General features: G+C 43.6%; 2 protein-coding genes across 5 annotated transcripts in view; one reads left to right on the forward strand and one right to left on the reverse strand.

The window, feature by feature from the left end:
- Positions 1–561: 561 nt before the first annotated feature.
- LOC137427625 (serine/threonine-protein kinase 4) lies at positions 562–25,975 on the forward strand. Of its 3 annotated transcripts, none has more exons than XM_068117235.2 (11): positions 562–757; positions 2,958–3,038; positions 9,833–9,961; positions 11,638–11,752; positions 11,915–12,079; positions 14,354–14,521; positions 16,280–16,417; positions 16,627–16,749; positions 16,878–17,091; positions 20,284–20,471; positions 24,868–25,975. In XM_068117235.2, exons 1-11 carry the CDS (start codon positions 735–737, stop codon positions 25,024–25,026), a joined length of 1,503 nt encoding a protein of 500 aa, XP_067973336.1. In that variant the 5' UTR covers positions 562–734; the 3' UTR covers positions 25,027–25,975. The 3 variants fall into 3 exon arrangements, with proteins under 3 accessions (XP_067973336.1, XP_067973338.1, XP_067973337.1); XM_068117237.2 differs by having other exon boundaries at positions 590–757; positions 2,958–3,069; XM_068117236.2 differs by lacking the exon at positions 24,868–25,975 and adding an exon at positions 21,758–22,395 and having other exon boundaries at positions 592–757.
- Positions 25,608–26,979, reverse strand: part of LOC137427626 (recombining binding protein suppressor of hairless-like protein) — a 38,251-nt gene continuing 36,879 nt past the window's right edge. For both annotated transcript variants that reach the window (XM_078777964.1, XM_068117238.2), the window contains one exon: positions 25,608–26,358. In XM_078777964.1, coding sequence (XP_078634090.1) covers positions 26,034–26,358 — 325 coding nt within the window. In that variant the 3' untranslated portion in view covers positions 25,608–26,033. The remainder of the gene's footprint in view (positions 26,359–26,979) is intronic.

The following is a 26,979-nucleotide window of genomic DNA, read 5'->3' on the forward strand; positions in this document are numbered from 1 at the left end:
AGACCCAAAAACGCGGAGGACTCCGAAGACCCAAAAGACACAGAGCACCAAAAAGACCTTGAGGACCCAAAAGACCCCAAGGACTCAAAAGACTTCGAGGACTCCGAAGACCCTAAATATTTCGAAGACCCCTCATCATTTTCTTGAAATACAGTATTTAAAATCCAATTCTGAATTCAATTTTATAAAGAGGACGTCATGGATCACGTGTCCGATGAAAGCGGTGTTGTATCAACGCGGGACAAATTGTATCCTGGTGATAAGTGCTCGCAATTCGAAAGTGGCCCGTCTAGTTATTATTGTAATTATTATTATTGTGTTTAATAACGACGCAGCCACGCAACGTGCGGCCTTTCCTACCCACCGGAAATGGAGAACCAAGCGGTTCGTATTGGTAATTGGTATACCAAGCTAGCTCGGCTTCAACGTTTTCCCTCTCTCCCTTTTACGTGTTGTGAGTGCAAACATTCAACAAAACCCAAAGCGAATATAAAGATCCGTCACATATATACATCCTCTGAGAGTTGAGAGAAACTAATAAAGTTTATTTGGACAAATACTATTGAAGGCAAAAGATAAGATAACTTCCGACTTCCGCTTTTGGCCTAAGGAGACGGTGCTCGTTTAGCGAGGTTTAGTCGGCACAGAAGCACACAAATAGAGATCTCGATCAACGAATCGATAAAAAAAACAAGGGGAAGGAAACATGTCTTTTTGAGTTGGCGGGAAAGGCCATGGAGGCGACTGGACAGAAGAGGTAACGGGGGAAATACGTTCAAACTTCTAACTTTCTTCAATGTGTCCTTTCAACGCGTTGTTATTGTTTTTGACCAATTGCGGCGTTAAGGAAATTATTTTGGGAATAAGTTGTGGAGGAAGCTTTCCCATCGTTTGCAATTCCAAAGCCATTGGCAGAAGGCAGAGACTCCACCTGTCAGAAGCACTTCCTTCTCTCCTGCTTTGTTTATTCATTTATATATATATATATTTTAATAAATTTATTTATATGTATATGTATAGGCCCTATTTATTTTTATGTATATTTATTTTTATGCATATTTATTTTTTATGCATATTTATTTTTTATGTATATTTATTTTTATGTGTATTTATTTTTATGTATATTTATTTTTATGTATTTATTTTTATGTATATTTATTTTTTTATGTATATTTATTTTTATGTATATTTATTTATATGTTTATTTATTTATATGTTTATTTATATGTATATTTATTTTTATGTATATTTATTTTTATGCATATTTATTTATTGATATGTATATTTATTTTTAATGTATATTTATTTTTATGTATATTTATTTATATGTATATTTATTTTTATGCATATTTATTTATTTATATGTATATTTGTTTTTAATGTATATTTATTTTTATGTATATTTATTTTTATGTATATTTATTTATTTGTATGTATATTCATTTATAATTTTATATGTTTATTTATATGTTTATTTCTTTATATATTTATACATATACATATATTATATGTATAATGCAGTAACGTGTGTTTCATCAGAGGCGTTCGTTATATTGTTGGTTGGCTGCATTTGCTATGCCTAATAACTCGTTGCTGAGCCTTGATTTAATACCCATTGTACAGACAACTGTAGTAGTAATACAGTGTTATACAAGCTCTTTGAAATGATCGCATCTTTGTTGTTGTCAGTTATAATTGCTATTTGTATTTTGCTGCAGCAGTTTGTGAACAGATTTTCACCTTCCTGTGAATGGGAACGGGAACAAACATTTCAGAACACATCCCCCCAATTTATTATATCATTATCAAGGGAACCGCGAAGCGCCCCTCCCTTTATATGGAATGGTTTCTCTGTATGCAACGTTAACACAGGTACTGAAAAGTTGTTTCTCTGCTTCTACTGGACGAAATCGGCTGCAAATTTCATTAGTAAATGATTTGTACATCGCGTTATATGTTCCAAATTTCAGCAATGTTCGTTTCCGCATTCTTGAGTTTTATTAACGAAAACCCTCGCATCACTGTTGGTGTCTGTCAGTCTGTCCGTCCGAAATGTGTTGGCGCACATATCTCAAGGGCTATACAATGAAACTAACTGAAACTTGGAATATACATCAGCCAATACATCTAATTAATGGCTTTCGAAACAAATTCCACCTAAGTGCCATAGTTTTTGCTTGGCTCATCGGGGTGAACCCCAAAAAGTTGGACATAGAAAAATTTCGACTCTGGTAGTAATCAATATAGAATGACGTTTTGTGCTGAGAGAATGAAAAAGGCACAAAAAGAATGGCGGCAAGGATCGGATTGATACCGTATTTCGTGACGAGCAATAGGAGATATGGTTTGCAGTGTCAGGAGAATTGGAGAGATAATTTGCTTTCAGTGGACATAGAAAAGAAGGGACATTCATGAGAAAAATGCCAGCGCCATAGAAAAGGCACCTTTATATGGTATGTACCATGTGGCAAACTATAGAAAAGAAGGGACATTCAAAAAATATCGTGTGCATGCTGTACTACCCTTGTGTTCTTAGGAGGAACCAAGTAATGCTCTAAAAAAGTTCATATAAAGGGGGGCCCTACATATGTCAAATAAAATACATTTACTTCTTCATGCAGGTGTATGAATCAAATTGGCGCCCCTTTATATGAACTTTTCTATCTGGTGAGGGTAACTAGGATGAAACGATAACAGAAAGACATGACTGATCTTGTCCAAAAAACTTGGGTGTGATGAACTGCAAGGAGTCGATTATGAGCCAACGTCCAACACGCTCAGATTCCGGAACTTCAGGAGGACTGGCTAAATTTCTCAAGTATTCCTTCTTGTTTCTTTATATGGGATGTATCCATTGAATAACGATTAATTAAGCAGCCTTATGTAAGAGATAAAATGATTGAAGAGGATAACAAAGAGTCCATGTGCCCTATCCCAATGCCCCACTCCCCATGCAGCTCTCTAATGAAACTGAGTGAGGCAAGTCTCACCAAACAGCCAGAAGAGGTGTTTGATATTCTTGAGAAGTTGGGAGAAGGGTGAGTTCACCTTGGAGCGTCGGCAGCAAAGGTGTGGCAGATGGATTGTGTGTGTGTGTGTGTGTGTGTGTGTGTGTGTGTGTGTGTGTGTGTGTGTGTGTGTGTGTGTGTGTGTGTGTGTGTGTCTCCCCCTGTGTGTCTCCCCCTGTGTGTCTCCCCCTGTGTGTGTGTGTGTGTCTCCCTGTGTGTGTGTGTGTGTCCCTGCGTGTGTGTGTCCCTGCGTGTGTGTGTCCCTGCGTGTGTGTGTCCCTGCGTGTGTGTGTCCCTGCGTGTGTGTGTCCCTGCGTGTGTGTGTCCCTGCGTGTGTGTGTCCCTGCGTGTGTGTGTCCCTGCGTGTGTGTGTCCCTGCGTGTGTGTGTCCCTGCGTGTGTGTGTCCCTGCGTGTGTGTGTCCCTGCGTGTGTGTGTCCCTGCGTGTGTGTGTGTCCCTGCGTGTGTGTGTGTCCCTGCGTGTGTGTGTGTCCCTGCGTGTGTGTGTGTCCCTGCGTGTGTGTGTGTCCCTGCGTGTGTGTGTGTCTGCGTGTGTGTGTCCCTGCGTGTGTGTGTCCCTGCGTGTGTGTGTGTCCCTGCATGTGTGTGTGTCCCTGCGTGTGTGTGTGTCCCTGTGTCTGCCTCTGAGTGTGTCTCTGTGTGTTTGTGTGTGTCTGTCTCTCTCCCCCTCTCTCTTTCTCTCTCTGTTTGTGCGTGTGTGTGTCTGTGTCTCTCTCTGTCTCTGTCTCTGTGTCTCTCTCTCTCTGTGTCTCTCTGTGTGTCTGTGTGTGTGTCTGTGTGTGTGTGTGTGTGTATGTGTGTGTGTGTGTGTGTGTGTGTGTGTGTGTGTGTGTGTGTGTGTGTGTGTCTGTGTGTGTCTCTGTGTGTCTGTCTTTGAAATCCCAGAGTGGTAGGATTGAACTCTGCCATGAAGGTCTGAAAAATATACATTTTAGATATTACACCATCAGGGATTCCTGCTGTTATTTTTAAAATATCTTAAATATATATTTAAGTCAAATTATAACAAATGCCCTACTCATCGCTATTGCCTTTTAAGGTGAGCGAGTAGCATGAAACCAAGCTACTTGCTTTTTCGCTGCACCAAATATCTTTTTGGCGAGGACAAGAAATGATTCTTTGTAATAGACCAATGATCCCGAAAAAATAATAGTCCTGTGCAGTAAATCGTGTGTAGTGGAATCAGCTGAGTGAGAACAAACACTCTGTGTCCTCCGTCCAAAACATAACCTCTGTCCACCTTCAGTTGCGCAGGTAATTAAATAAAAAATAAAAAAAACCACCTTTAGAGGCCATTTTTCCCCGCAAGCGGGGGTTGGCCTTTTTCGGGAACTGTGGTTGTTGTTTTTCGGTCCCCTTTTTGAAGCAATGTTTTACGGCCGGATGCCCTTCCTGACGCCAACCCTTTTTGCCGCCTTTAACGACAAGCAGGGAATTACCAGTGAACTGGTACTCAATTTGCCGACCTCGGAAGGATGACAGGCTGAGTCAACCCCCCTGGCGTTAATTCAGCGATCGACCGGGATTCGAACCCAGGATCCTAGGATCCTAAGCCGGCACCCTAGCCGCTAGCCCAACACCAGGGCCCAAAATTAAATACCCTGTGAATTTTATAAGGAGTTTCTTCTCGGTGCGTAGGTTTTGCATGACGCTGCATGAACCCAGCTCAATACTGTAGGACCTATAACGGCACTCGGTAGAGCGCATACTCTGCCAGGCTGAACAGTTTACGTTTTGGATCCCAACGATAGGTCGAATCTGGATCCGGACATGAACGAAAATCTAATGGGATTGTTCTTGTCACCTACCCAACTCGTCCACTAAGTTTTGTCATAATCCGTCCACAACTTTTTGAAATATTATGATATATCTAGTTTTTGGTCCTATATATCATGATTTTTTTTTTTTAATATCATGATATATATATATATATATATATATATATATCGTTAGGGTGAAAAATCACTTTTATAGGATTTAAAAAAATGATCATATCTGGATCTTCACCAAAAGCCAATCAATTTGGCCTTGTCACACACCCAACCTGTCCACCAAATTTAATGTGAATCTGTTCATAAGTTTTTGAGATATCCTGCTCACAGACAGACAGACAGACAGACATACAGTGGTGAAAATGCAACCTCCATTCACCTTCAGTGGCACAGGTAACAAGGGAGTTTTTTTATTTCTCTGCCATGTGTGTATTTTTAATTGTTGGTGGATAGATGGCCTTTAACGTGGTGGTTATGAACTATTAACTGGTGAGCTGCGATTCTTTCTGCATTATGGAGAACACAGTTGTAGAACTTGATCCTTCAAAAAAATGCAAATAAATAAATAATTATATATATATATATATATATATACATACATACATACATACATACATACATACATACATACATACATACATACATACATACATACATACAGTGAAACCTTGACTTACGAGTTTAATCCGTTCCGTGACCGAGCTCGTAACTCAATTTGCTCGTTTCTCAAATTAAATTTCCCCATTAAAATGAATTGAAATGCTATTAATCCGTTCCAGCCCCCCAAAAACCACACCAATTTTTTTTGAAATATATATATATATAAATATCTCGCGCTTTATATTTCACCTGTATGCAGGATGGCCTGGACTGGAGGTACGCACACTTGACTCTAAACTGTCCAGCCTGGGTTTGAATCCCGACCCAGCTATAACCTGTCATGGGTGAATCACAGGCAGGGTGATTCATCAATGTGTGTACCGCTAAACTGGGCGCCCCGTTTGCGTCCCATTCGTTGTTGGATGTTAAGGATCTCACCGTGTCTTCCACAAAGAGAAGGCGAGCTATCGCCGGCACTCTGAACAAGTTGTGGCCTGGCATGCTCTTCTCCTCTGCCGTTATATACGTCCTCCTCGGCATCTTTTTCCAGAAGAGCCCTGTCTCGTCACAGTTGAAGATTTGCTGGGGGATGTATCGTTCGGCTTCTATCAGTTCGGCAAAAGTTATAATAAAATCTTCAGCTGCCTTCACATCCGAGCTTGCTGCCTCACCATGCCTGACGGAGTGAATGCCGGTCCTCTTCTTAAAATTATCAAACCATCCCCGACTGGCTTTGAATGACTTCCGATGCCTCGTCCGTTGATGTTCCCGCCGTCTGCTGCACCAAATCCCCGTAAATGTCTCGTGCCTTCTCACAGATGATGCTCTCGGTCACGGTATCTCCTGCGAGCTGCTTCTCCGTCAACCACACAAACAACAACTTCTCCATCTCTTCATGGACAGAGGTCCGGAGCTTTGAAATAATCTTAACGCCCTTGGCTGGCGTTATAGCCTTTATCGACGACTCCTGCTTCAAAATCGTACATATCGTAGAAGTACTACGATCGTACTGCCTCGCCAAGTCGACAACACGCACACCTCGCTCATGTTTTTCGACGATTACGTGTTTTATATCCAAGCTCGCTCGCTCGTAACTCGGATCTCGGCTCGCATCACAAAGCAAAAAATCGACCGAGCGACGGCTCGTATCTCGGAAAACTCGTAAGTTGGTGCACTCGTAAGTCAATGTTTCACTGTGTGTGTGTGTATATATATATATATCTGTGCAGTGTCTGTCTTGTCTTGTCTTGTGTTGTGTTGTGTTGTGTTGTCTTGTCTCGTCACTGAACTACTTTCTCAAACTTGTGTGAAATCGTACCAAACTTCTGGTATGCACATATCTCTCCCGTCGGTATGTCCTAAGGGTATTTTTAAAGAAAGTTTTTCCAATTTTTTCTTCTTTTTTTTTGTAATTTTTTTCCGTGGTGGTGAGGTGTTTTTAAATGACGTGGTGGTGAGATATTTATAATTACGTGGTGGTGAGGTGTTTTTAATTATGTGGTGGTGAGGTGTTTTGAATTAGTTGGTGATGAGGTGTTTTGAATTACGTGGTGGTGAGGTGTTTTGAATTACTTGGTGGTGAGGTGTTTTTAATTTCGTGGCTGAGAGGTGTTCTTATTACGTGTTTTATGGCTGTGAGGTGTTTTCAATTTCGTGGTGGTGTGTTTTTAAATGACGTGGTGGTGATGTGTTTTTAAATCACATGGTGATGAGGTGTTTTGAATTACGTGGTGGTGAGGTATTTATAATTACGTGGTGGTGAGGTGTTTTGAATTACTTGGTGGTGAGGTGTTTTTAAATGACGTGGTGGTGAGGTGTTTTTAATTTCGTGGCTGTAAGGTATTTTTATTACGTGTTTTATGGCTGTGAGGTGTTTTTAATTTTGTGGTGGTGAGGTGTTTTTATTACGTGTTTTATGGCTGTGAGGTGTTTTTAATTTTGTGGTGGTGAGGTGTTTTCAATTTCGTGGTGGTGAGGTGTTTTTATTTTGTGTTTTATGGCTTTGAGGTGTTTTAAATTACTTGGTGGTGAGGTGTTTTGAATTACTTGGTGGTGAGGTGTTTTGAATTACTTGGGGGTGAGGTGTAATCGTCCCAAACTTCCAGTCTGCACCTACCCCTCCCCAATGTATGTGCTGAGAGGTTCTTTCTTGAAAAAAAAACATTCAATCTAAATATTCAACCTAAGTTGCCTATAAAAATGTAATATCACAAACACAACAAATACATTTGTGCAAAATAATTGTTTGTATTATGATTGGTGTAAATCATGACAACACAGCAACTCAGGTACAGTAATTATCCTCAGCTAAAATAAGCCCGTTCCTCAGTAACGACGCCAAGCTAGTATATATATATTGTTGCGGAGATGAGGACTGTATTTTTTTGATTGTGTGCTGTATTATTATTATTATTGTTTATTCTGCGCCCCCTGCCTCCGGAGCTGTGTAAAGGTGAAAGGGCATCCCATAATTAGTCCACAAGCATACACGTCAGCCAAAGAATAGAATATCCCTGTTTGATAGTTATCTCTTATTCTGTGTTTTAGGGTAAGGCTGTGTCTCCCATTAATTGAAGTACTCCATTGCACCAGTGAAAGAGAATAGATCCCCTTTCATTCCCATCCCCAAAATCTCCATTTCCTTTTACATCCCCTTTCGTCATTGCCAAGCCTCGATTGCCCATATTACCTCCCCTCCAAAACCACCATTGAACCTGTGCTCGAATCGGAGAAGAAAGGCGTGCCCGCCCGTCGTCATCAAGGGCGGAGCCAGAGGGTCGCGCGACCAACCAGGGCCGAGGTGAGCACCCCGATGGGCGTGTCAGAAAGGCCGGCGGCTTAATCGCCGGAGGCGCTATAAAAGGCGCGCACGAGAGCTGAGTTGTGTGGTCTTGGTCAGAGTTGGTCGGGAGTGAGTCGTCAGAGTCAGTCAGTGGAGTCGGTGGTCAGTTGGTTGCGTTGGTTGCGGTGAGGAGTCGGTGGTGGTCAGTGGTTGCGTTGGTTGCGGTGAGGAGTCGGGGGTGAGGAGTGAGTGGACCAAGAAAGAGTTGAGGGTTGGACCAGACGGACCAGACGAGTCCTGGGAAAGCACGCGACGTCCACAGCAGCCACAACAGCAGCTTGGGGCCTGAACGGCGGTTTGGAGCAGGGCCGTGAAGGAACGGCGGCTGCTAAACGCGCCGGTTGTGCTGCAGGACCCCCTTGGACCTTCCTCTCCCTCCAGCCATCCACCTCCTGCCTTTCCACCCTTCTTGTGTACGTGAGTTTGTTTTGTTTGTTCTGTCCCTGGGTTAATTAAGTCTGTATAAGCTAGTATTTGCACTGTGTCACCTGCGTCTTATGTGTTGTAAATAAACGTGATTGCTCCTTTTTGCTTGTGTGTGTACAATAAATCCAATTACTCTTCTGTCCGTCTTCTCGTTTTATTCCTTTTCCTCTTTGCGTTTCGTCGTTTTAGTCTTTTCCCAGATTGGGCAGCTGCGGTGCGATACGGCCAAAGTTCTGGGTGAATCGGGTGAGTCGGGGATCCTGTAACGGTCGCGGTTGGACCCATCCGCTCGGCCCATCATAACATCTAAACCGCGGCAGTAACAATATATACACACACTGGTAAATAGCCTGTCAAATATGATGGGTAGGAGGGGTTTATTCGACGGTGCAGCCTCGTGAGCATGCCAAAGTCTGAAGCCTCGGCCTAGTGTCAGGTGTGCTTATATCTTCTTTATTTATTAGACATCATACGGACATCCCTGGTGTTGGGCTAGCGGCTAGGGTGCCGGCTTAGGATCCTAGGATCCTGGGTTCGAATCCCGTTCAATCGCTGAATTAACGCCAGGGGGGTTGACTCAACCTGTCATCCTTCCGAGGTCGGCAAATTGAGTACCAGTTCACTGAATTCCCTGCTTGTCGTTAAAGTCGGCAAAAAGGGTTGGCGTCAGGAAGGGCATCCGGCCGTAAAACATTGCTTCAAAAAGGGGACCGAAAAACAACAACAACCACAGTTCCCGAAAAAGGCCAACCCCCGCTTGCGGGGAAAAATGGCCTCTAAAGGTGGTGTAAAGGTGGTGTATACGGACGTAAATGAACACTCATTTTACTCTGTGTGCGTTGCACATCACATGCAGCAAATGTCACGTCCCTGCGCATTGTATTTATTATTTTTTTTAAAAACGCTTCTGTACACCGCCCTTGAGGCTCGGTTTGCAAGCCTACGTCTACAATTCCAATAGAACAGACATAATTACTCTTTCATGGAAAATGTTTTTCGAGTTTGTTTTATCATCAAAATAGACCGTAGTAAACACACATTATTGTTAAAAGATTGGTCTTTAAAACCTACCCCTATTAAGGGACAGGCATCTGTACAAACATACAAAATTACATTGTGTTTTATGTTTTATATGATAGATTTGTTTTTCTATCTGCCTCCCAGGTCGTATGGCAATGTGTACAAAGCCATTCACAAGGAGTCCGGTCAAATCGTCGCCATCAAGCAGGTTCCAGTGGAGTCCGACTTGCAAGAAATCATTAAAGAGATATCTATCATGCAACAATGTGACAGGTAATCAATCTTGATCGAGTACTGTGTAGGCAAACCTGGAAATACAATAAAAAAAAGATTTTTTTACAGAAACAAAAACGTTTTGCAGAAACAACCAGACCTGGACATTAAAAAATATAGAAATCTTGTCATTTATTTTTACCTTGCTGTTTACTAACCAGATGGGTTGGTATATAATGTGAATTCGCTGAGGAGAAAAGGTAGAGCTTGGACTGCGCGTGTGCATTTGCCCGAAATTTACTCTTACCCCACGCCCTCTTGCTGAAGAGAGGGGCGGAGCTTTTCAATCACTCACGCTGAGGGCTTGCATCAAGCAAGCCAGAAAACTCAGTTGTTATATACCTATATAACGTGAGTCCTCTACGTTGAGGGATCCGTTCCTGGAAAACATGATGTCGGGCAAAGCAATGTAAACCGCACCCTATTTTACCAATGACTTAATGATGCAAATTTAGGAAACTTGCTGGGGCATCTTTTGGTCAAAATTTGCAGTAAAATATTAAATAAGTACTAGACAGGATATTGTAACAGTTTGCAACGATGTGTAAACCGTTTGAAACCAACCGTGGCTTGCTGAAAAGATTTCCAGAGTTGAACCCACATCATGCTCTTTAATTCCTGAAATAGTCATTATTGCTTTCTCCTGTATAGCCTGGTGTTGGCTTAGTGGTTAGGGTGCCGGCTCGGGATCCTAGGATCCTGGGTTCGAATCGTGGTTGATCGCTGAATTAACACCAGGGGGGTTGACTCAGCCTGTCATCCTTCCGAGGTCGGCAAATTGAGTACCAGTTCACTGGTAATTCCCTGTGCGTCGCAAGAGGCGACTAACAGGGTTGGTGGCAGGAAGGGCATCCGGCCGTAAAACATTGCTTCAAAAAGGGGGCCATGGTGCCCGAAAAAGGCCAACCACTGCTCTGCGGGAAAAAATGGCCTCTAAAGGTGGTTCTTCTTCCTGTATCCTCATCACACTCGCATGCACAGCCACCGCCGATGCAGTGGCCCCTTACAGCTAGCTGGTACTCATTTTGCCGACCATGGAAGGATGACAGGTTGAGTCGACCCGCCTGGTGTTAATTCAACGGCACGACAGGGGCTCGGACTTAAGTCCCTAGGTCCCTAGGACCTTAAGTTAGCTCCACCTTACCTGTTAAGCCAACACCAGACTTCATCAGAAGGATAACGCACAAAGAGCATCTTTACCTTTGGCATCTTGGGTAAACCTGCATTTCTAACCCTTGCAATCTGATCCTTATTTATTTAACAGAACACAGCTTCTCTGCTGTTGAAAATAAACGCTAAGCCAAACTACGTGGAAAATTATTATCATCGTCGTCACTCAAACGTCACTCGCAATTGTTTTCAATCGTCTCACGTATCAATCATCTCCAACAGTAGTGTGTCAAATTCCCTGGAAAGCCAATTTCACTTGCAAGTCCATCTTTTCCACCAATTTGAACGGCCGTCTCCTCCAGCATCATATCTCTTCCTCCAGCTTATTTCGCTCTCCTTTAATCTCCCTCGTTGTTAAGGTTACATAATCCAATTACACCATGCTGCTCACTTCGTTCCTTTGTGCTTCCTCACTATGGCCTGAGCAGGTGTCTTTCTCTTTTTCTTTCTCTATGTCCTTCTCATGCACAGTTCACCTCCTGTACCCTTGTTTTTTCTATGATCAGCCCCCACGTGGTGAAGTATTATGGAAGCTATTTTAAGAACACAGACCTATGGATTGTGATGGAATACTGCGGAGCTGGCTCTGTTTCCGACATCATCCGTCTGCGCAACAAAACTGTAAGAATGAAATTGACCCAATCTCGGTGGGAACACCACCCCAAATAGGATCCTAAACTTTTCTCAAAATAGGATCATGACACATGAACCCTCTACAGTCCATTTCTTTTGCTCTGACTCGTCTTCTCTTATTCCCCTCATTTTTTTTGTTCTGTCCTAAAGCTGTCAGAGGAGCAGATTGCACCAATTCTGCGTGCGACACTCCGTGGGCTAGAGTACCTGCACTTTATGCGCAAGATTCATCGGGATATAAAAGCTGGCAACATTCTGCTGAGCGTCGAGGGAAATGCCAAGCTGGCAGACTTTGGTGTCGCAGGACAACTTTCGGTAAGATCATCTGCTCTTTCACTTGATCTTTGTACATTCTGGACTGCTTCTCAAGACCGTTGCTCATCTTGTTACTTACGTCACCTCCGTGCCATCCCATCTGAGGAGCACCGGATGTAAATGTGATTCACAGTTAAATAACAAAATTCCCGCGTTTAGAGGCGTGTGCACGGTCAGAATTCTAACAGCCAATCGTAGATCTCGAAGGAACATGTGATAAATTGTGTCATTACAAGTTTGAAAGTAGAGCCTGTGTCTAATCTAACCAACCAGTTGTGTGACTACATGCAACTGGTGGCACATGTATCCCCACATATAAGTGAATCAATTGCATGCAACAATGTTGTGCGACTAATCACCCTGGCCTGGCTACGGCTCCAAAACTTCTTTAGAAACATATTGCTCTGTTAGTATTGCTGTCAAGGTTCATTAATATTGTTCCAGGTTAACAAACTCTACCATATTCGACCCATTTTTTTCATCAGAATATTGATCTTCAGTCCGAGTATGCTTCATTATTCTGTCCGAGTGCTCCGTTTACGTGAACAATCTGCTCTATTTTATTATTATCCCCAAGCTTTTTGGAAAACGCTATCTCCTCCGAAATGGTTGGGTAGAAATTCACCAAACTTGGTAGTTATGATCACCACATGGCAAGAAGGTGCGAGGCCGGTGTCATTTTTGGACTCGGCCCTTGGGATGGGGCCAAAAGGGCAAATACTGAATAAAACTTTTTAAAATGAAGCTTTGTATGTGCAATTACCATTGGAAGACGTATGAAAGATGTAACCAATTTTTGGGATTTGAGCCCCTGTTCATGCTCCTGAGGTGGGGACTTAGGGTCGCAGGGGTCAAAAGAGAAGATTTTAAACTCACAATTTGATATCAGGTCATTCCTGGTGGAACTTTTTGCCATTTTTCAACTTTGCTTTAGGTGGGAAGCGTGGGGATTTAGGATGGCGTACCATCGACCTTGCTCTCGTTATTATTAATTATTATTATTATTACCGCTGACACTGAAGATGAAAGAAGGTTATGTTTTCATCTCGTTTGTCTGCTTGTCTGTGAGCAAGGTATTTCAATTAGGCTATGGATGGATTTGGACAAAAAATTTTGGACAGGTTGGGTGTGTGACAAGGGCGAATTGATTCGGTTTTGGTGAAGATCAGGATCCGGACATTACAATTTTTGTTTGTGATTCTTCACCATTGAGAGATGGGACCAAAGACGATATATAGCATGATATCTCAAAACATTATGGACGGATGTGGACGAGACGTGGTGGACAGGTTGTGTGTGTGACGAGAACAAGCCGATTGGATTTCGGTTTGGGTCCGGATGCAGATCCGGCCTATCGGTGGGATACAAAGCGTGAGCTGTTTAGCCTGGTGGCAGCATGCGCTCCACCGAGTGTCGTTCTAGTTATTATTGCTATTCCTCATGTGTTGTGGGCATCACTGGTAAAGCTTGAATTTATCCACCATCCCTAATTTCCCTCAATAACGTGGCGGTGTGCCGCATTCTCAAATTGTTGTATTCCATAAGTATTGCAATAATGCCATTTGGTGACATTTGGAACATGGCAGTGATGGTGTTCCCATGAACCTGCTGCCCTTGTCCATCTAAGTACCAGAGGTCGCAGGTTTTGTGAGATGCTACCGAAGAAACCTTGGTGTGTTATTGTGGCACATCCTGTAAATCGTACGCACCACGGCTGCGGTACACCACCGAAGGGGTGAAGGAGATGGATGTCGTCGGCACTTGCCGTAGAATGTTCTGAGGAGTTCGGAATTAAGACACTCGCCGAATAATATCCAGCCTTTGTCCTGCTGCAATAGTACGTGGCTGTTTCCAGTTGAGTGTCTGGTCAATAGTAAACCCCAGGATGTTAATAGTGGGAGACTCTGTGATGGGATTGCCAATACATATCAAGGGGAATGTTCGAGATAGTCATTGCCTGGCGCTTGTGTCGTGCAACTGGGACTTGCGACTAATCAGCCCAAGCCTGGATATGAGGAATGAACGATTGATTATCTTCCTCGTTCTGAACGCTAACGACAGTGCATCACATGGCCTGGTGACGTTATCAAAGACCGACAGCCGAAGCTCCATAAAAATATACCTTAGGTGGCGGAGGTAATGACTACAATACCTGAGCAGTGTCAGGAGACAATCCATGTACTCTCACAGGGCCCTTGGGCTGTTCAATTAATTTTGAATTGAAACGGTGTTTTCCATGTTGGATAATTGCAAACCCCGTGCATGTCTGCGCAGGATACGATGGCGAAGCGAAACACGGTGATTGGCACTCCGTTCTGGATGGCTCCAGAAGTCATACAAGAGATTGGTTACAACTGCTTGGCTGATGTTTGGTCTCTGGGGATAACAGCGATTGAAATGGCCGAGGGGAAACCTCCTTATGCTGACATCCATCCCATGCGGGTGCGTTTCCACTAGTTTATTCATCCGTATCGTTTTTGCTATATGGCAATTGCATCGTGAAATTAGCGCGCAAGCAGACGGTCGTTTTTATCCCAAATGTCTGCAGGTGAGTCAGATCTGACATGCATTTTGTTTTAAATTGGCTTCCTGTGTTGTCTGTGTGCAGTAAAATCCTGGTTATCGAGAGTTGATTGGGTGATGGGGGAGGGTGGAGGGGAACTGATCCTCCTGCAAAGTGATTTTTAGCTCACCTGGAACGTAGGAACGTATTTAGATGAAACTTGACCACAATCATTATCACCCGTGATGAACCAAAGTTTGTTCACGGCATTAAAAGAAAATCGGGCCCTGAGGAGGTCTGGGGTGGGGGGGGGGGGGGGCGGTTGGGGGGGTTGCCCCCAAAATAGGTATTTGATTTCTTCTCTGAAACTACACACGCAATTCCGATGAAATTTGATGACAACCTTAATCACTCGTGATGTACCAAAGTTTGTTCATGGCATTAACAAAAATTGAGGACTAAGGAAGCCTTCCGGGGTTTGAGCCCCGGAAAATAGGTATGTGCTTTCTTCGAAACGACACAAACAATTTTGATGAAACTTGATCACAGGTTTCATCGCCCGTGATGCACCAATGTTTCTTCATGGCGTTGGGGGGATGGAGGGGGAGGGGGGGGGGTGCACCCCATAATATATATTCTTTGTTTGTTTAAAGTCTTATGATTACGTTGGTATGATTCTATTAGCTGCCCTGTCTTATAGCATCCATTGAAATTTGTTTAAAATACCATGATACTGTTTGAAATACCTTTCATCAGTGTAGTGTACTGCTGTATTCTACCAGGTGAGCATCAGGGGTATTGCTCCTATTTTTCTTGATAAACTATTGTAAAACCCAGTTCTCCTGCAATGACAAAAGCTTCATAAATAATGCACAAAGGATTTATATTTATACCAGAGGGTGACAATGGATACACAACTGTGAACAACTCCAATAAATAAACAACAAATGAGTACTTGCTGCAAACATGCTACGGACCTTTAGTACAGATCGGCCGTTGCGATGCTGAAAAGCCCGACGGCTCGATAAAGTGCAGGTATACAAGACCATTAGCTTGGCTAGCTACGGGAGAAGAATGTCTTTTTGCAATGTGACGACACAATGGAACATGGAAAGGGAGGTTGGCTGAGGGATCAATGGTTGGCGGCGTTTTGCATTTAGCATTCGCGGGATCTTGTAGTAGCAGTGGCGAAAGCCCGTAACAACTGTTGTGAGGAATAAAATGGCAAGTTTTTGGGTTTTTATTTTTATTTTTATGGCATACCTGATTTAATGGGGCGTTTCCTTTGAACTAAAGCTGGGAGGCGGCGGCATTAGGAACCAATTTCCTCCCCATCCGTCCCAACACTAGACGACAATGACGAGTGCACGATCTCCGATTCATCCTGTGATCCACACATTAATGCATGGGAATGAACAATGTATAGCTTCCGGAAGTACTTACAAGGACAGAGCTGAATTTCTCCACATTGAAGTATGTTGAGTTTGATGTAACGTGTGACCTTTTTGTTCACCAATATTTATTCACCCCCGACTGAACAGAACCCCGCAAACAGAGCTCGTCTTGGCTCCACAATGATCTGTTCTCACCACGGGACAAAGATGCTCTACGCACGTGGGATATATATTTAACTACACGGTTATTTGAGCTTTTACAACGCCCCACATGTCTCAACCTTCTAACCCTTTTTCCTCAAGGCGATCTTCATGATTCCTACAAACCCTCCACCCACGTTCCGCCAGCCAGAGAGTTGGTCAGATGAATTTACGGACTTTGTGAGGAAGTGTCTCGTGAAAAACCCAGAGCACCGTGCGACCGCTACACAGCTGCTTCAGGTTCTGTCTGCCAACCGGATATTATCAATCAACAATTTTTAGGACTGTGTGTTATAATCCTTCCACTACCTGTTCATCTGTCATCGTTATTTTGCTCCTTAATTATTTGTTCCTTCTTCTTCCTCTTCTTCTTCTTCTATTTTTTCAATATCCGTTATTGCAGTGCAGTCTTAAACCAACTTGGTTTTCCACCCTGATATCTATCACAGCATCCGTTCGTGCGCCAGGCCATGTCGGTACCGACGCTGCAGAGCCTGGTTGCTGAGGCAATGGCTCAGAAGGCCGAGCGTGAACAAAGCAACGACTCTGATGGAGAGGAAGAAGTTGATTCGGTGATGCTTTACTCATGTTCTCAAAAAGAGCCGTTATCCCGGATCAACTTTTGTCATTATCTGCTTGTCGTTCCCAACAATGATGGCTTTGTCCTCAACGACTTGCCACTGCCCCTCCTTCTCTTCAGGATGAGGATGTTGTGGACACCGGTACGATGGTGAGGCTGGAAGGGGAGGAAGGAGGTGGAGGCCGTGGCGGCCGAGGGACGATGCGTGTAGCTGGTGAGGGACCAGGCACAATGAGTGAGGGACAGCGGACAATGTTGGAGTACAACACGTTGGATCAGGAAATGGACACCATGCACATCAACACAGATGGGGACGAGGGAGGAACCATGAGAAGTGAGTTTCAAATGGGGGTTGCTGGGTACTTTCACGTTTGCTTAACATCAGGCTCCATGTCCATTTTGCACACCTGAAATGTTTGTTTTATATTTTGTAGGTTTGGGGGGTGGGCAGGAGGGGGGGGGGGTGGGGGGAAAGGAGGGATAAAAGGTTAAAAGTACATTCATAGTCCTTCATAATGGCCTCCTGCAACAACTCCTCCTGAGGCGAATAAGATTGATTGGCAGAGCAGCATCACATGAAGATCAGATATCAGGTGGGCAGGCAAGTTTTTGCACCCTGAAAGTCATTAATGAGCCCCCTGGGTTTTTACTTTGGTTTTTACTAACTTGATTTTGTGAGGATTCAAATCCAACATTTAATATACTGCTGTCTGTGACTGGATTTTAACCTACGACCTCCGCGTTCCCAGCCGAGTCCTCGCCGATTTGCCCCCGCTCTCTCCTTGCCCATTGATGCCACGATCCGCGACTTTGGCTAATCCGCGTGGTTCATTTTAATGGCAAATTTAATAATAATGATGATTTATTACCTCCGCCACCGAAGGTGGATGGAGGTTATGTTTTTACCCCTGTCTGCTGTTTGTTTGTTTGTCTGTCTGTGAACAAGATATCTGAAAAAGTTGTGGATGGATTCGGAGAAAATTTGGCAGAGACGTTTGGGTATGTCACAAGGACTAAATTATTAGATTTTGGTGAAGGTCCGGATTTGGATCCGGCTAGTAGAATTTTTAAGTGCACCATTGGGAGATAGGGCCAAAACGATACATAGCAGGATATCTCAAAAAGTTGTGGACGGATTTGGACGAAACTTGGTCGAGAGGTTGCGTATGTGATAAGGAAAAAACGATTCAATTTTGGTGAATATCTGAATGTGGATTCGATACGAGAATTATTTAATATTTGAAGTGATTCTTCACCATTGAGAGATCAGGCAAAAAGCGATACATAACATGATATTTAAAAAAGTTGTGGACGAGTTATGACTAAACTAGGTGGACGAGTTGCTTAGGTGACAACAAGCCAATGAGGTTTTGGTTCAGGTCCGAATCCAGATCAGGCCTATCAGTGGGATACAAAACATAAACTGTTCAGCCTGGTGGAGGTGTGCGCTCTACCGAGTGCCGTTCTAGTATTTCTTATTATCATCACATGTTGAATTATTTCTTTTCATTTCCTCTCCTCTTCTCAATCTCGGTTGGTGAAGGCCTGTAACATTTTTTTCTTTTCTTCTCACTGCTTCCCGGTGTGTACCCCGGTTTAGAATAGGTACACCGTATCCCTGCGCATCGTAAGAGGTGACTAAGGGTTGGCGTCAGGAAGGGCATCCGGCTATAAAAACATTGCCTCAAACAGGGAACCATGATTGCCATGGGGCCCGCAAGGCTAACCCCCGCTCCAGCCGGGAAAATGGCCTTAAAACGTTCATTCATTCATATTCATTCATTCATTTCACTGCTTCAAGAGCGCCCTCTTGTGTTGCAGGAGGGAAAGCTTTCATGATCCGTGTCGAGGTACTTGCCCATGCCATGCTTTGAGGCAGAATGAGACAATTCCAACCCCCAACCCGTTAAAAAAAAAGGACACGACCCCGAATTGATACCCTGGGAAGAATGTCGCAGTTAGTTGTTGAAAGTCCACACACAGATATACTTTATCATAGATCGTTCATGCTCAGATGTAACTTGTTCTATGTACCCCAACAACACTCGGAATTGGAAAAAGGTGTCGAATGTAACCGTAATGTCTTTGTCTTGTTTAACCACGAATCGATTTTATACCTTGAATGTGGATTATGTACAAGTTGGAGTTGGTGAATATTTTTCACAAGGTTGGCATAACAGCAAAGTCCTCCTGATATTTTGCCCATCAATTTATTTCTATGAACTTGTCTACCTGTCCCGGAAGCCTGGTGTTGGCTTACTTGTTCGGGTGGCTGGCTTGGGATCCGAGGGCCCTGGGTTTGAATCTCGGTCGGCTGTTGATTTAACGCCAGGTGGTGTTGACTCAGCCTGGCATCCTTCCGAGGTAGGAAAAATGAGTACTAGCGTACTGGGAATTCCACATCTGGTGCGGAGTAGATTATAGCTTATACCCCCATCACACCAAACTAGTTCTCAATACGTTCGTGAAAATGTTGTCGAACGGGCTCCAACTGTGTATGAACGTAGTGGACGTAGTAGCAACTATTTACAGTCTTTTTACGAACTTCATGGATGGGCTCGGACGGGGAGGGTGCTCTAGAACTTTGAGCCTGCTCAAAATTTTATCCCGTCCATCCCGTTCTCCAATTAGACAGACACACACACACACACACACACACACACACACACACACACACACACACACACACACACACACACACACACACACACACACACACACCTATAACCTCAAACTGCCTCAATAGTCTCAGCAACTTCAGGGGGATCTGCATGGCCTTCAGCAGGGCTATTTGTGCTTGATTTCACTCGCCCTGTCTTTCTGAATCGACTTCTCTTTGGAGGCATGATGATCGGAGATTGTATTGTAGATGTGTACAGCTCGGAGCCCTGAACTTGAATGAGGACTGGCTACAACGCGCTCGGTATTCATAGCAGTCGGGCCAGGACGCGAGTACACACGCACTAGGGACGAGATGAGGACGTAGTGCGAACGAGTTGGTCGGGTTAAGAATTAGTTAGAACTGGCTTGGACGTATTGTGAACGAGGTAGAATGAGGTAGAACGAGGTTGAACTGGTTAAGAACGGGTTGAGAACGGCTACGGACGGGCTCGAACTGCTTCGAAACGTTGTCGGCATGAGGTGAACGGGCACTTTTACACGATCTGAACTGGATACAAACGGACTGCAGACTGGCTAAGAACGAGATAAGAACGAGAAAGACGTATTGAGGACTGCTTATGAACGAACTAGCATCGTATTTTACGCCAAACTACGCATTCTACCGTGATCACAACCCGTTCTAGTATTTTTTTTAGAACGGGGTAGAACGGGATAGAACTACTTTGGTGTGATGCTAGCCTTACACGATTATAGATTATATTACAAGATTATAGATTATAGCCCCCAAGATTATAGCTTGCAGATAGATTGCTTGCATGTGCTTTCTATCGCCAAAGGCTGGCCACCAGAAGCAGCTATGGTATGAATAATATTAATAAACATACCTGTCCCTCCCTTAATTAAGGTATAGAGACATCAAATGAAGCTCCTCGGCCCTCGTTCCTCGACTACTTTGAGCAGAAGGAGAGGGAAGGACGACCGCCGGGCCAGGGAGGTCGCGGAAATCGTGGCGGCGGATCCGGAAATGCCGGTGGTCTGGATGGCAACCCCTCACTGGATTTCCGCATCCCACTCGACGGAGACTTTGAGTTTGTAAGAGCACTAACCTCCCATTGATCATTGTATCATTATTTTATTTTAACAGTTGAACTGCAATGTCTTTGAAACCACAAATACTGTCCACCTTGGAGTTAAGTTGGTAAAAAGGTGCAGAGGGAGGTTGGTATTTATTCTTTAAAAGGAATTACGTCGTTCTTCCAAAACACGTTGCTACATGATTATTGTATTGTTCAATCACTAAAGATTTTTTTTCCCGTTTTTTATTTTTATTTGTATGAAAGGAAACCCAAACGCTCAGACCACCTCGCCGCTAAACTATCCCTTGCTACCCAACAAAATTTGTCTTTTTCAGATTTATAAAGTAGGTAATTTTGCAATTAAGTCAAAATCCTCCTCTTCACATATAGCAGTGACGTCACACTAGGAAGTCGACCACCATATCTGTACTGTCTGCGGTTTACATCGTGGTACGATTTAACTCAAATGGTGAACAATTTTCTAATGCCTATAAATATGCCGGGTTGATACGTCCTTGGTAGTTGTAGTAATACAAACTAAGATGGTTTCATGTACAGCTATGGTATGAATTATAACCACTTTTTTCATGTACAATTATAACCAAAAAACCACTTTTGCACTTGTATTAGTGTGGAAAAACCACTTTTTGCACTTGTGTTAGTGTTGAAAAACCACTTTTCGCACTTGTGTTAGTGTTGAAAAACCACTTTTCGCACTTGTGTTAGTGTTGAAAAACCACTTTTCGCACTTGTGTTGGTGCAGGAAACCACTTTTGCACTTGTATTGGTGTGGAAAAAACACTTTTCGCACTTGTATTAGTGTGGAAAAACCACTTTTCGCACTTGTGTTAGTGTTGAAAAACCACTTTTCGCACTTGTGTTAGTGTTGAAAAACCACTTTTCGCACTTGTGTTGGTGCAGGAAACCACTTTCCTGGTTTCCTGGTTTCTTGTGTTTTCTCGGTTTCCTGGCCGAGTGTTTCCAGAAATTGGACGAGGTTTGTCCGAAATACCTGAATGTGAATCGGGTCGACAAAATATTGTTTTGTGTTGGGAACATTTTACAGAGCACTGTTATGAAACAACAGAGATGGTATAGATCTTGTGGTTATCCACCACGATTGAGTGGATGCCATCTCCACGATTAAGTGGAAGAAACAGTCGTCGCTCAAAACTGTAACACCATCTCTACCCAGTTACCAGCGCATGTACATGGGCGATTTGGACGGTGAATCAAACACCTGTGTTAGCCTGTCGGTGACTGATCTCACCTTGTCACCACTCCTCCCTCCCCCCTCCACAGGGGTAGGACATCGACACGGCACGGACGCGACACAGCACGACCACACACAAATGGCATTCCGGGAAAGGTTGAAATGGGACGAGCCTGTAACATTCAGTACACCGGGTCAGCCTGCTACGGTGGGACAAGGCATTCGTCGCCCATTTGGTCGGTGGTGTCCAAATGTGCCTGGACGGTGTTTGAGTGTACCTGGGTGGTGTCCTTGCTGTGTCTTTTCTGTGCTGTGTTGTGTCCATGCTAAGTCGTGCCGTATTTATTCAGGAGTAATATAACTGATTTATCAATCAACGAGGAAGAGTCACCGCAAGGGACCGCAAGGCTAACCCCCGCTCTAGCAGGGAAAATGGCCTTTAAAATGCATGTTGTTTGTGTTGTTGAGGAAGAGTACCCAGCCCAAGTGACGGGAAAAGCTAGCATAGGATATTTATTTATTTATTTTGTATACAAAGTCTAGTCTCGTGAATGAGCTAGGATCCCATTCCCATCTCCCCTCTCTTCCCCACTCATCTTCATGTGTGTTCAAACAGAATACTAACCATGGCAATGATTTTTTTAAATCAAGTTCATCAATGATTACCTTTCCAACGGTAGATAAATAATTGGGTGCAGGTACAGGGTTGGAGTTCAAAACCACAGACGTTTTTGGGAGTGAAATACATTGCCAGTGAAAGAAGAAGATGTCATAGTGTGCTGACATACATACAGTGCATTCAGAAAGTATTCAGACCCCTTCTCTTTTTTCACATTTTGTTATGTTGCAGCCTTATGCTGAAGTCGTTTAAATTCATTTTTTCCCTTATCAATCTACACTCAATACCCCATAATGACAAAGAGAAAACAGGATTTTAGAAAGTTTTGCAAATTTATTAAAAAGAAAAAACTGAAATACCACATTTACATAAGTATTCATACCCTTTGCTATGACACTTGAAATTTAGCTCAGGTGCCTCCCATTTCTCTTCATCATCTTTGAGATGTTTCTACACCTTGATTGGAGTCCACCTGTGGTAAATCCAATTTATTGGACATGATTTGGAAAGGCACACACCTGTCTATATAAGGTCTCACAGCTGACAATGCATATCAGAGCAAAAACCAAGCCATGAGGTCGAAGGAACTGCCTGCAGAGCTCAGAGACAGGATTGGGTCGAGGTGCAGATCTCGGGAAGCCTACAAAAAAAATCTCTGCTGCATTGAAGGTTCCCAAGAGCACAGTGGCCTCCATAATTCTTAAATGGAAGAAGTTTGGAACAACCAGGACTCTTCCTAGAGCTGGCCGCCCGGCCAAACTGAGCAATTGGGGGAGAAGGGCCTTGGTAAGAGAGGTGACCAAAAACCGATGGTCACTCTGGCTGAGCTCCAGAGATCCTGTGTGGAGATGGGAGAAACTTCCAGAAGGACAACCATCACTGCAACACTCCACCTATCTGGGCTTTAAGGCAGAGTGGCTAGACAGAAGCCTCTCCTCAGTGAAAGACACATGAAAGCCCGCTTGGAGTTTGCAAAAAAGCACCTAAAGGACTCTCAAACTGTGAGAAACAAGGTTCTGTGGGCTTTGTGTCTTTCACTGAGGAGAGGCTTCCCCAGATCTGTGCCTCGACACAATCCTGTCTCTGAGCTCTGCAGGCAGTTCCTTCGACCTCATGGCTTGGTGTTTGCTCTGATATGCATTGTCAGCTTTGAGACCTTAGACAGGTGTGTGCCTTTCCAAATCATGTCCAATCAATTGAATTTACCACAGGTGGACTCAAATCAAGGTCTAGAAACATCTCAGATGATCAAGAGAAATGGGAGGCACCTGAGCTAAATTTGAAGTGTCATAGCAAAGGGTATGAATACTTATGTAAATGTGATATTTCAGTTTTTTCTTTTTAATAAATTTGCAAAACTTTCTAAAATCCTGTTTTCTCTGTCATTATGGGGTATTGAGTGAAGATTGATAAGGGAAAAAATGAATTTAAACGATTTCAGCATAACACTGCAACATAACAAAATGTGAAAAAAGTAAAGGGGTCTGAATACTTTCTGAATGCACTGTATATATATACACACACACACACACACACACAAAATCCCTGATAAACCATCAATTCAAAGAAAACCTACCAGTGAATATGCGACCGGCATTTGCATCTGCACTCCTCACACCTCCGCTGGCGCCATATTTGTCTGATTCGCTCGCCCAAGGCTCCACAATTCCCCTGAAACTATTTCCATCACCAATTTTGTCTCATAGTTTATTCACACTCCCACTGATCAGTTTCAACACACTGAGAACCATCAGAGTTGCTAATGACGGTGGAACTGGTATCGGAATTCGAGCTCGAAATACACTTTCTCCATGTAAACCGCCATTTGCATCAAGGTGAGTTCATCGTGTGATGTCACTAGCGAAAATTGACACCAGGGATTTTTCTGACATTTTGTGATTGACAAAAGAATTTCCTTTTAAATTAGACTGTGATTAACGGTTTTCAATGGTTTTCAGGGGGAAAATATTGCAATTGGGTGCCCCTTTAAACAAAAGGTGTATGGTAGAAATTGAAGTGAGGGTTGGGGATCATGGGACAGAGATTAATTGGAGACACGTGGGTATGGGAAACAGTCTGGAGAAAATCCTCCAAAAAAAACGGGTCAGCCCAAAACTATCTGATCCTGAGAGGGAAAATCAAAATGAGTAGAGTGGGTGTGAAAAAATACACAGGAGTGAGCACTCAATACTAAGAACAATGGACACGGTGAATATAAAGTATATGGCAGCACAGACGATTCCGGGACTATTACTCAGCTTTTTGGAAGCAGATCTTTCGGAGGACAAAGAGAAGCGACCATGACCAGGTAACCGGTAACGGAGCTGTTTTTTCTGCCTATGGTGAGGATTTTTCTGTTAGAATCAGGTTGGGTGTTTGCTCTCAGTGACGACCCTGCATTCGGGTCTAATGGTCAAGGTAAGCACTTATGATCCCTGAGACTTTTCATTCATACTTTGAATTGCCTCTTCCATGAGCCTGAGGTATTTTTTCTAATTCTTTTAAAAGCATTTTTAGTGATAAAATTGTAGCTCCTGATTCTCACACTGACCACCCCCCCCCCCCCTCCTCACTTCCCAGTTGAAGTCACTCAGCTACGATGAACTCCAAATGCGCCTCGCCGCCCTGGATCCACTCATGGAGCGGGAGATTGAAGAACTCCGGCAGAGGTACCAGGCGAAACGGCAACCCATCTTGGACGCCATCGACACGAAGAAACGTCGCCTGCAAAACTTTTAACCACTTCCTCTCTCTCTCTCTCTGCACTTCATCTTCCCCAAATCATATCTGCGGAACGTCCTTCTGCACGGAAAGCAATGAGGATTTGAACTCAGAAATTGGCAAACGAACAGAAGGTGAAGCAGTTCAAACTATCTCACCCAAAAATCACCCCAAATCCCTAACCGTTTTCTCTCGATCATGCAATAAATGAATGTAAAGGAAGGAAGTGAACTAAAGGCAAGCAGGCCTATCAAGTCTTCCTGCCTGGATTCTCTCCTGCCCCTTTCCTCCCTCCATCCTCATCTCAAGCTGCTTACTGCCTGTCCTCCCCTTTCTCTAGTCATTCCTCTGCGATTCTCTCCTTCGTTATCACTCCAGGATTTCTCAAGAATCGCCATCACGTTTGTAACAGAATATTTAACGCACGGTGTCTCATTCCATTGCGGGACGGCAGATGAGCATGTGAAGTAGCAGAAGGGAATCCAATCGACCTGTATCTTCTCCGTTTGTCTCGATCTTTCTCCGTTCCTCTGTTAATATTTGCACCCCAATGTGGGGAGGGGGGTTACAAAGAAAAGCAATAATTCTTTCTTTTTAACTCTGCAATATATTCCTACGTGAATGTAAAAACTCGTTATCCAAACTTTTTTTTTTTTTAGCTTATGAAATTGAACCGACTGCACCTCGCAAGCGTTTTATGCACCGCCAGGTTACGGCAGCATCCCAAAGGCACACAGCGTCGCACCACCCGAGAGCACGGCCGGATGCTTGTTGGATGAAATGAACGTTTTGAACCAAACATGTAGCGAGTTTAGATTTTTGCTTTCCTAACTTATTGCTAATAGCTCCAGCCTCATCTTCAGCTATCATGGCTGATGCTTTTGTTAGGACAGCATGTCTAATTTATTTTGATGCAATTGTTTTTCTTAAAAAATGAAATAAAACATTGTATGCATTTTTGGACGTATTACATCCCAAGCAGAAACTTTCTTATATGGCAGCATTTTTCGGGGTGGGGGTAACTACTACGAGAGGTTGAATCGACTTTTTGAGAACTCTTCGTGCAGGGCGCTCAACCAAGCGTCCGTGGTCTTCCGGCTCCCGGTCCACTTTCCTCCTGCCACACGTGGACATGCGCTCATGTTTCTGACGGGAAGCGCTTGGTTCAGGCGAGGCGTGAGGGTGGGTGGTGGGTTTTCTGGGCTGAAGGTGATTGTAAAATGAGTTGGAAAGGTGAGAGAGTCATGGGGTCGAGATAGAGACAGGGGCACCCTCAATGGCCCGGTCTGAAGATCATCCGAGGAAAACGCCGATACGTCGGGCACCGTGCAGATGAGGGAATTTGGAGTTCTGATGAAGTTGAACAAGGCAGTCAGTTGAGGGAAAGGAAGTGAAGGGAAAGAAGGATATCAGAGGAAGTAGAAAAATGCTTTTCCACCAAATGAAATGGTACTGCTGATGTTCTAGCAGCAACATTTCTCAAACTCAGGTCCACAATTGCACTTTGATATACAGTATTGAGAAAAGACAAAAACAAAATTTGAACATAAAATAAACAATCTAATATAATTGCTACCAGCACCACCTCTATTGCTTTAACGTCCCTAATTTATTCCCAGCACCTTGTGGGGTCAGCCCAGGAAAATGTTTTATTACCTCACCACTGTGTTTGTGAACAGGATATCTCAAAACGTTGTGGATGGATTTGATGGAGAGGTTGGGTGTGTGACGAGGACGGAATGATCCTGGATCCGACAATCACAGTGTAGTTCTGGATCCGACAATTTTTTATGTGAGTCTTCACCATTGAGAGATACGTAGATACGATAGAATGATATTTCAAAAAGTTGCAGATGGATTTTGACAAACCTTGGTGGATGAGTTGGGGAAGTAACAAGAACAAACGGATTAGATTTCAGTGTGTGATAAGGACGAATGGTCCGGATGTAGATTGGGCCGATCGATAGGATA

Source organism: Myxine glutinosa, chromosome 5 (genome assembly GCF_964187855.1).
Source record: "Myxine glutinosa chromosome 5, kmMyxGlut1.1, whole genome shotgun sequence".
In the NCBI taxonomy this organism is placed as follows: Eukaryota; Metazoa; Chordata; class Myxini; order Myxiniformes; family Myxinidae; genus Myxine; species Myxine glutinosa.

Bases quoted from the DNA above. Each gene is read 5' to 3' on its own strand.
- LOC137427625 (XM_068117235.2), top strand. From the start codon at position 735: ATGGAGGCGACTGGACAGAAGAG. The intron at 758-2,957 runs GTAACGGGGGAA...CTCCCCATGCAG, and splicing joins GAGGCGACTGGACAGAAGAG to CTCTCTAATGAAACTGAGTG. The intron at 14,522-16,279 runs GTGCGTTTCCAC...TTTTTCCTCAAG, and splicing joins CTGACATCCATCCCATGCGG to GCGATCTTCATGATTCCTAC.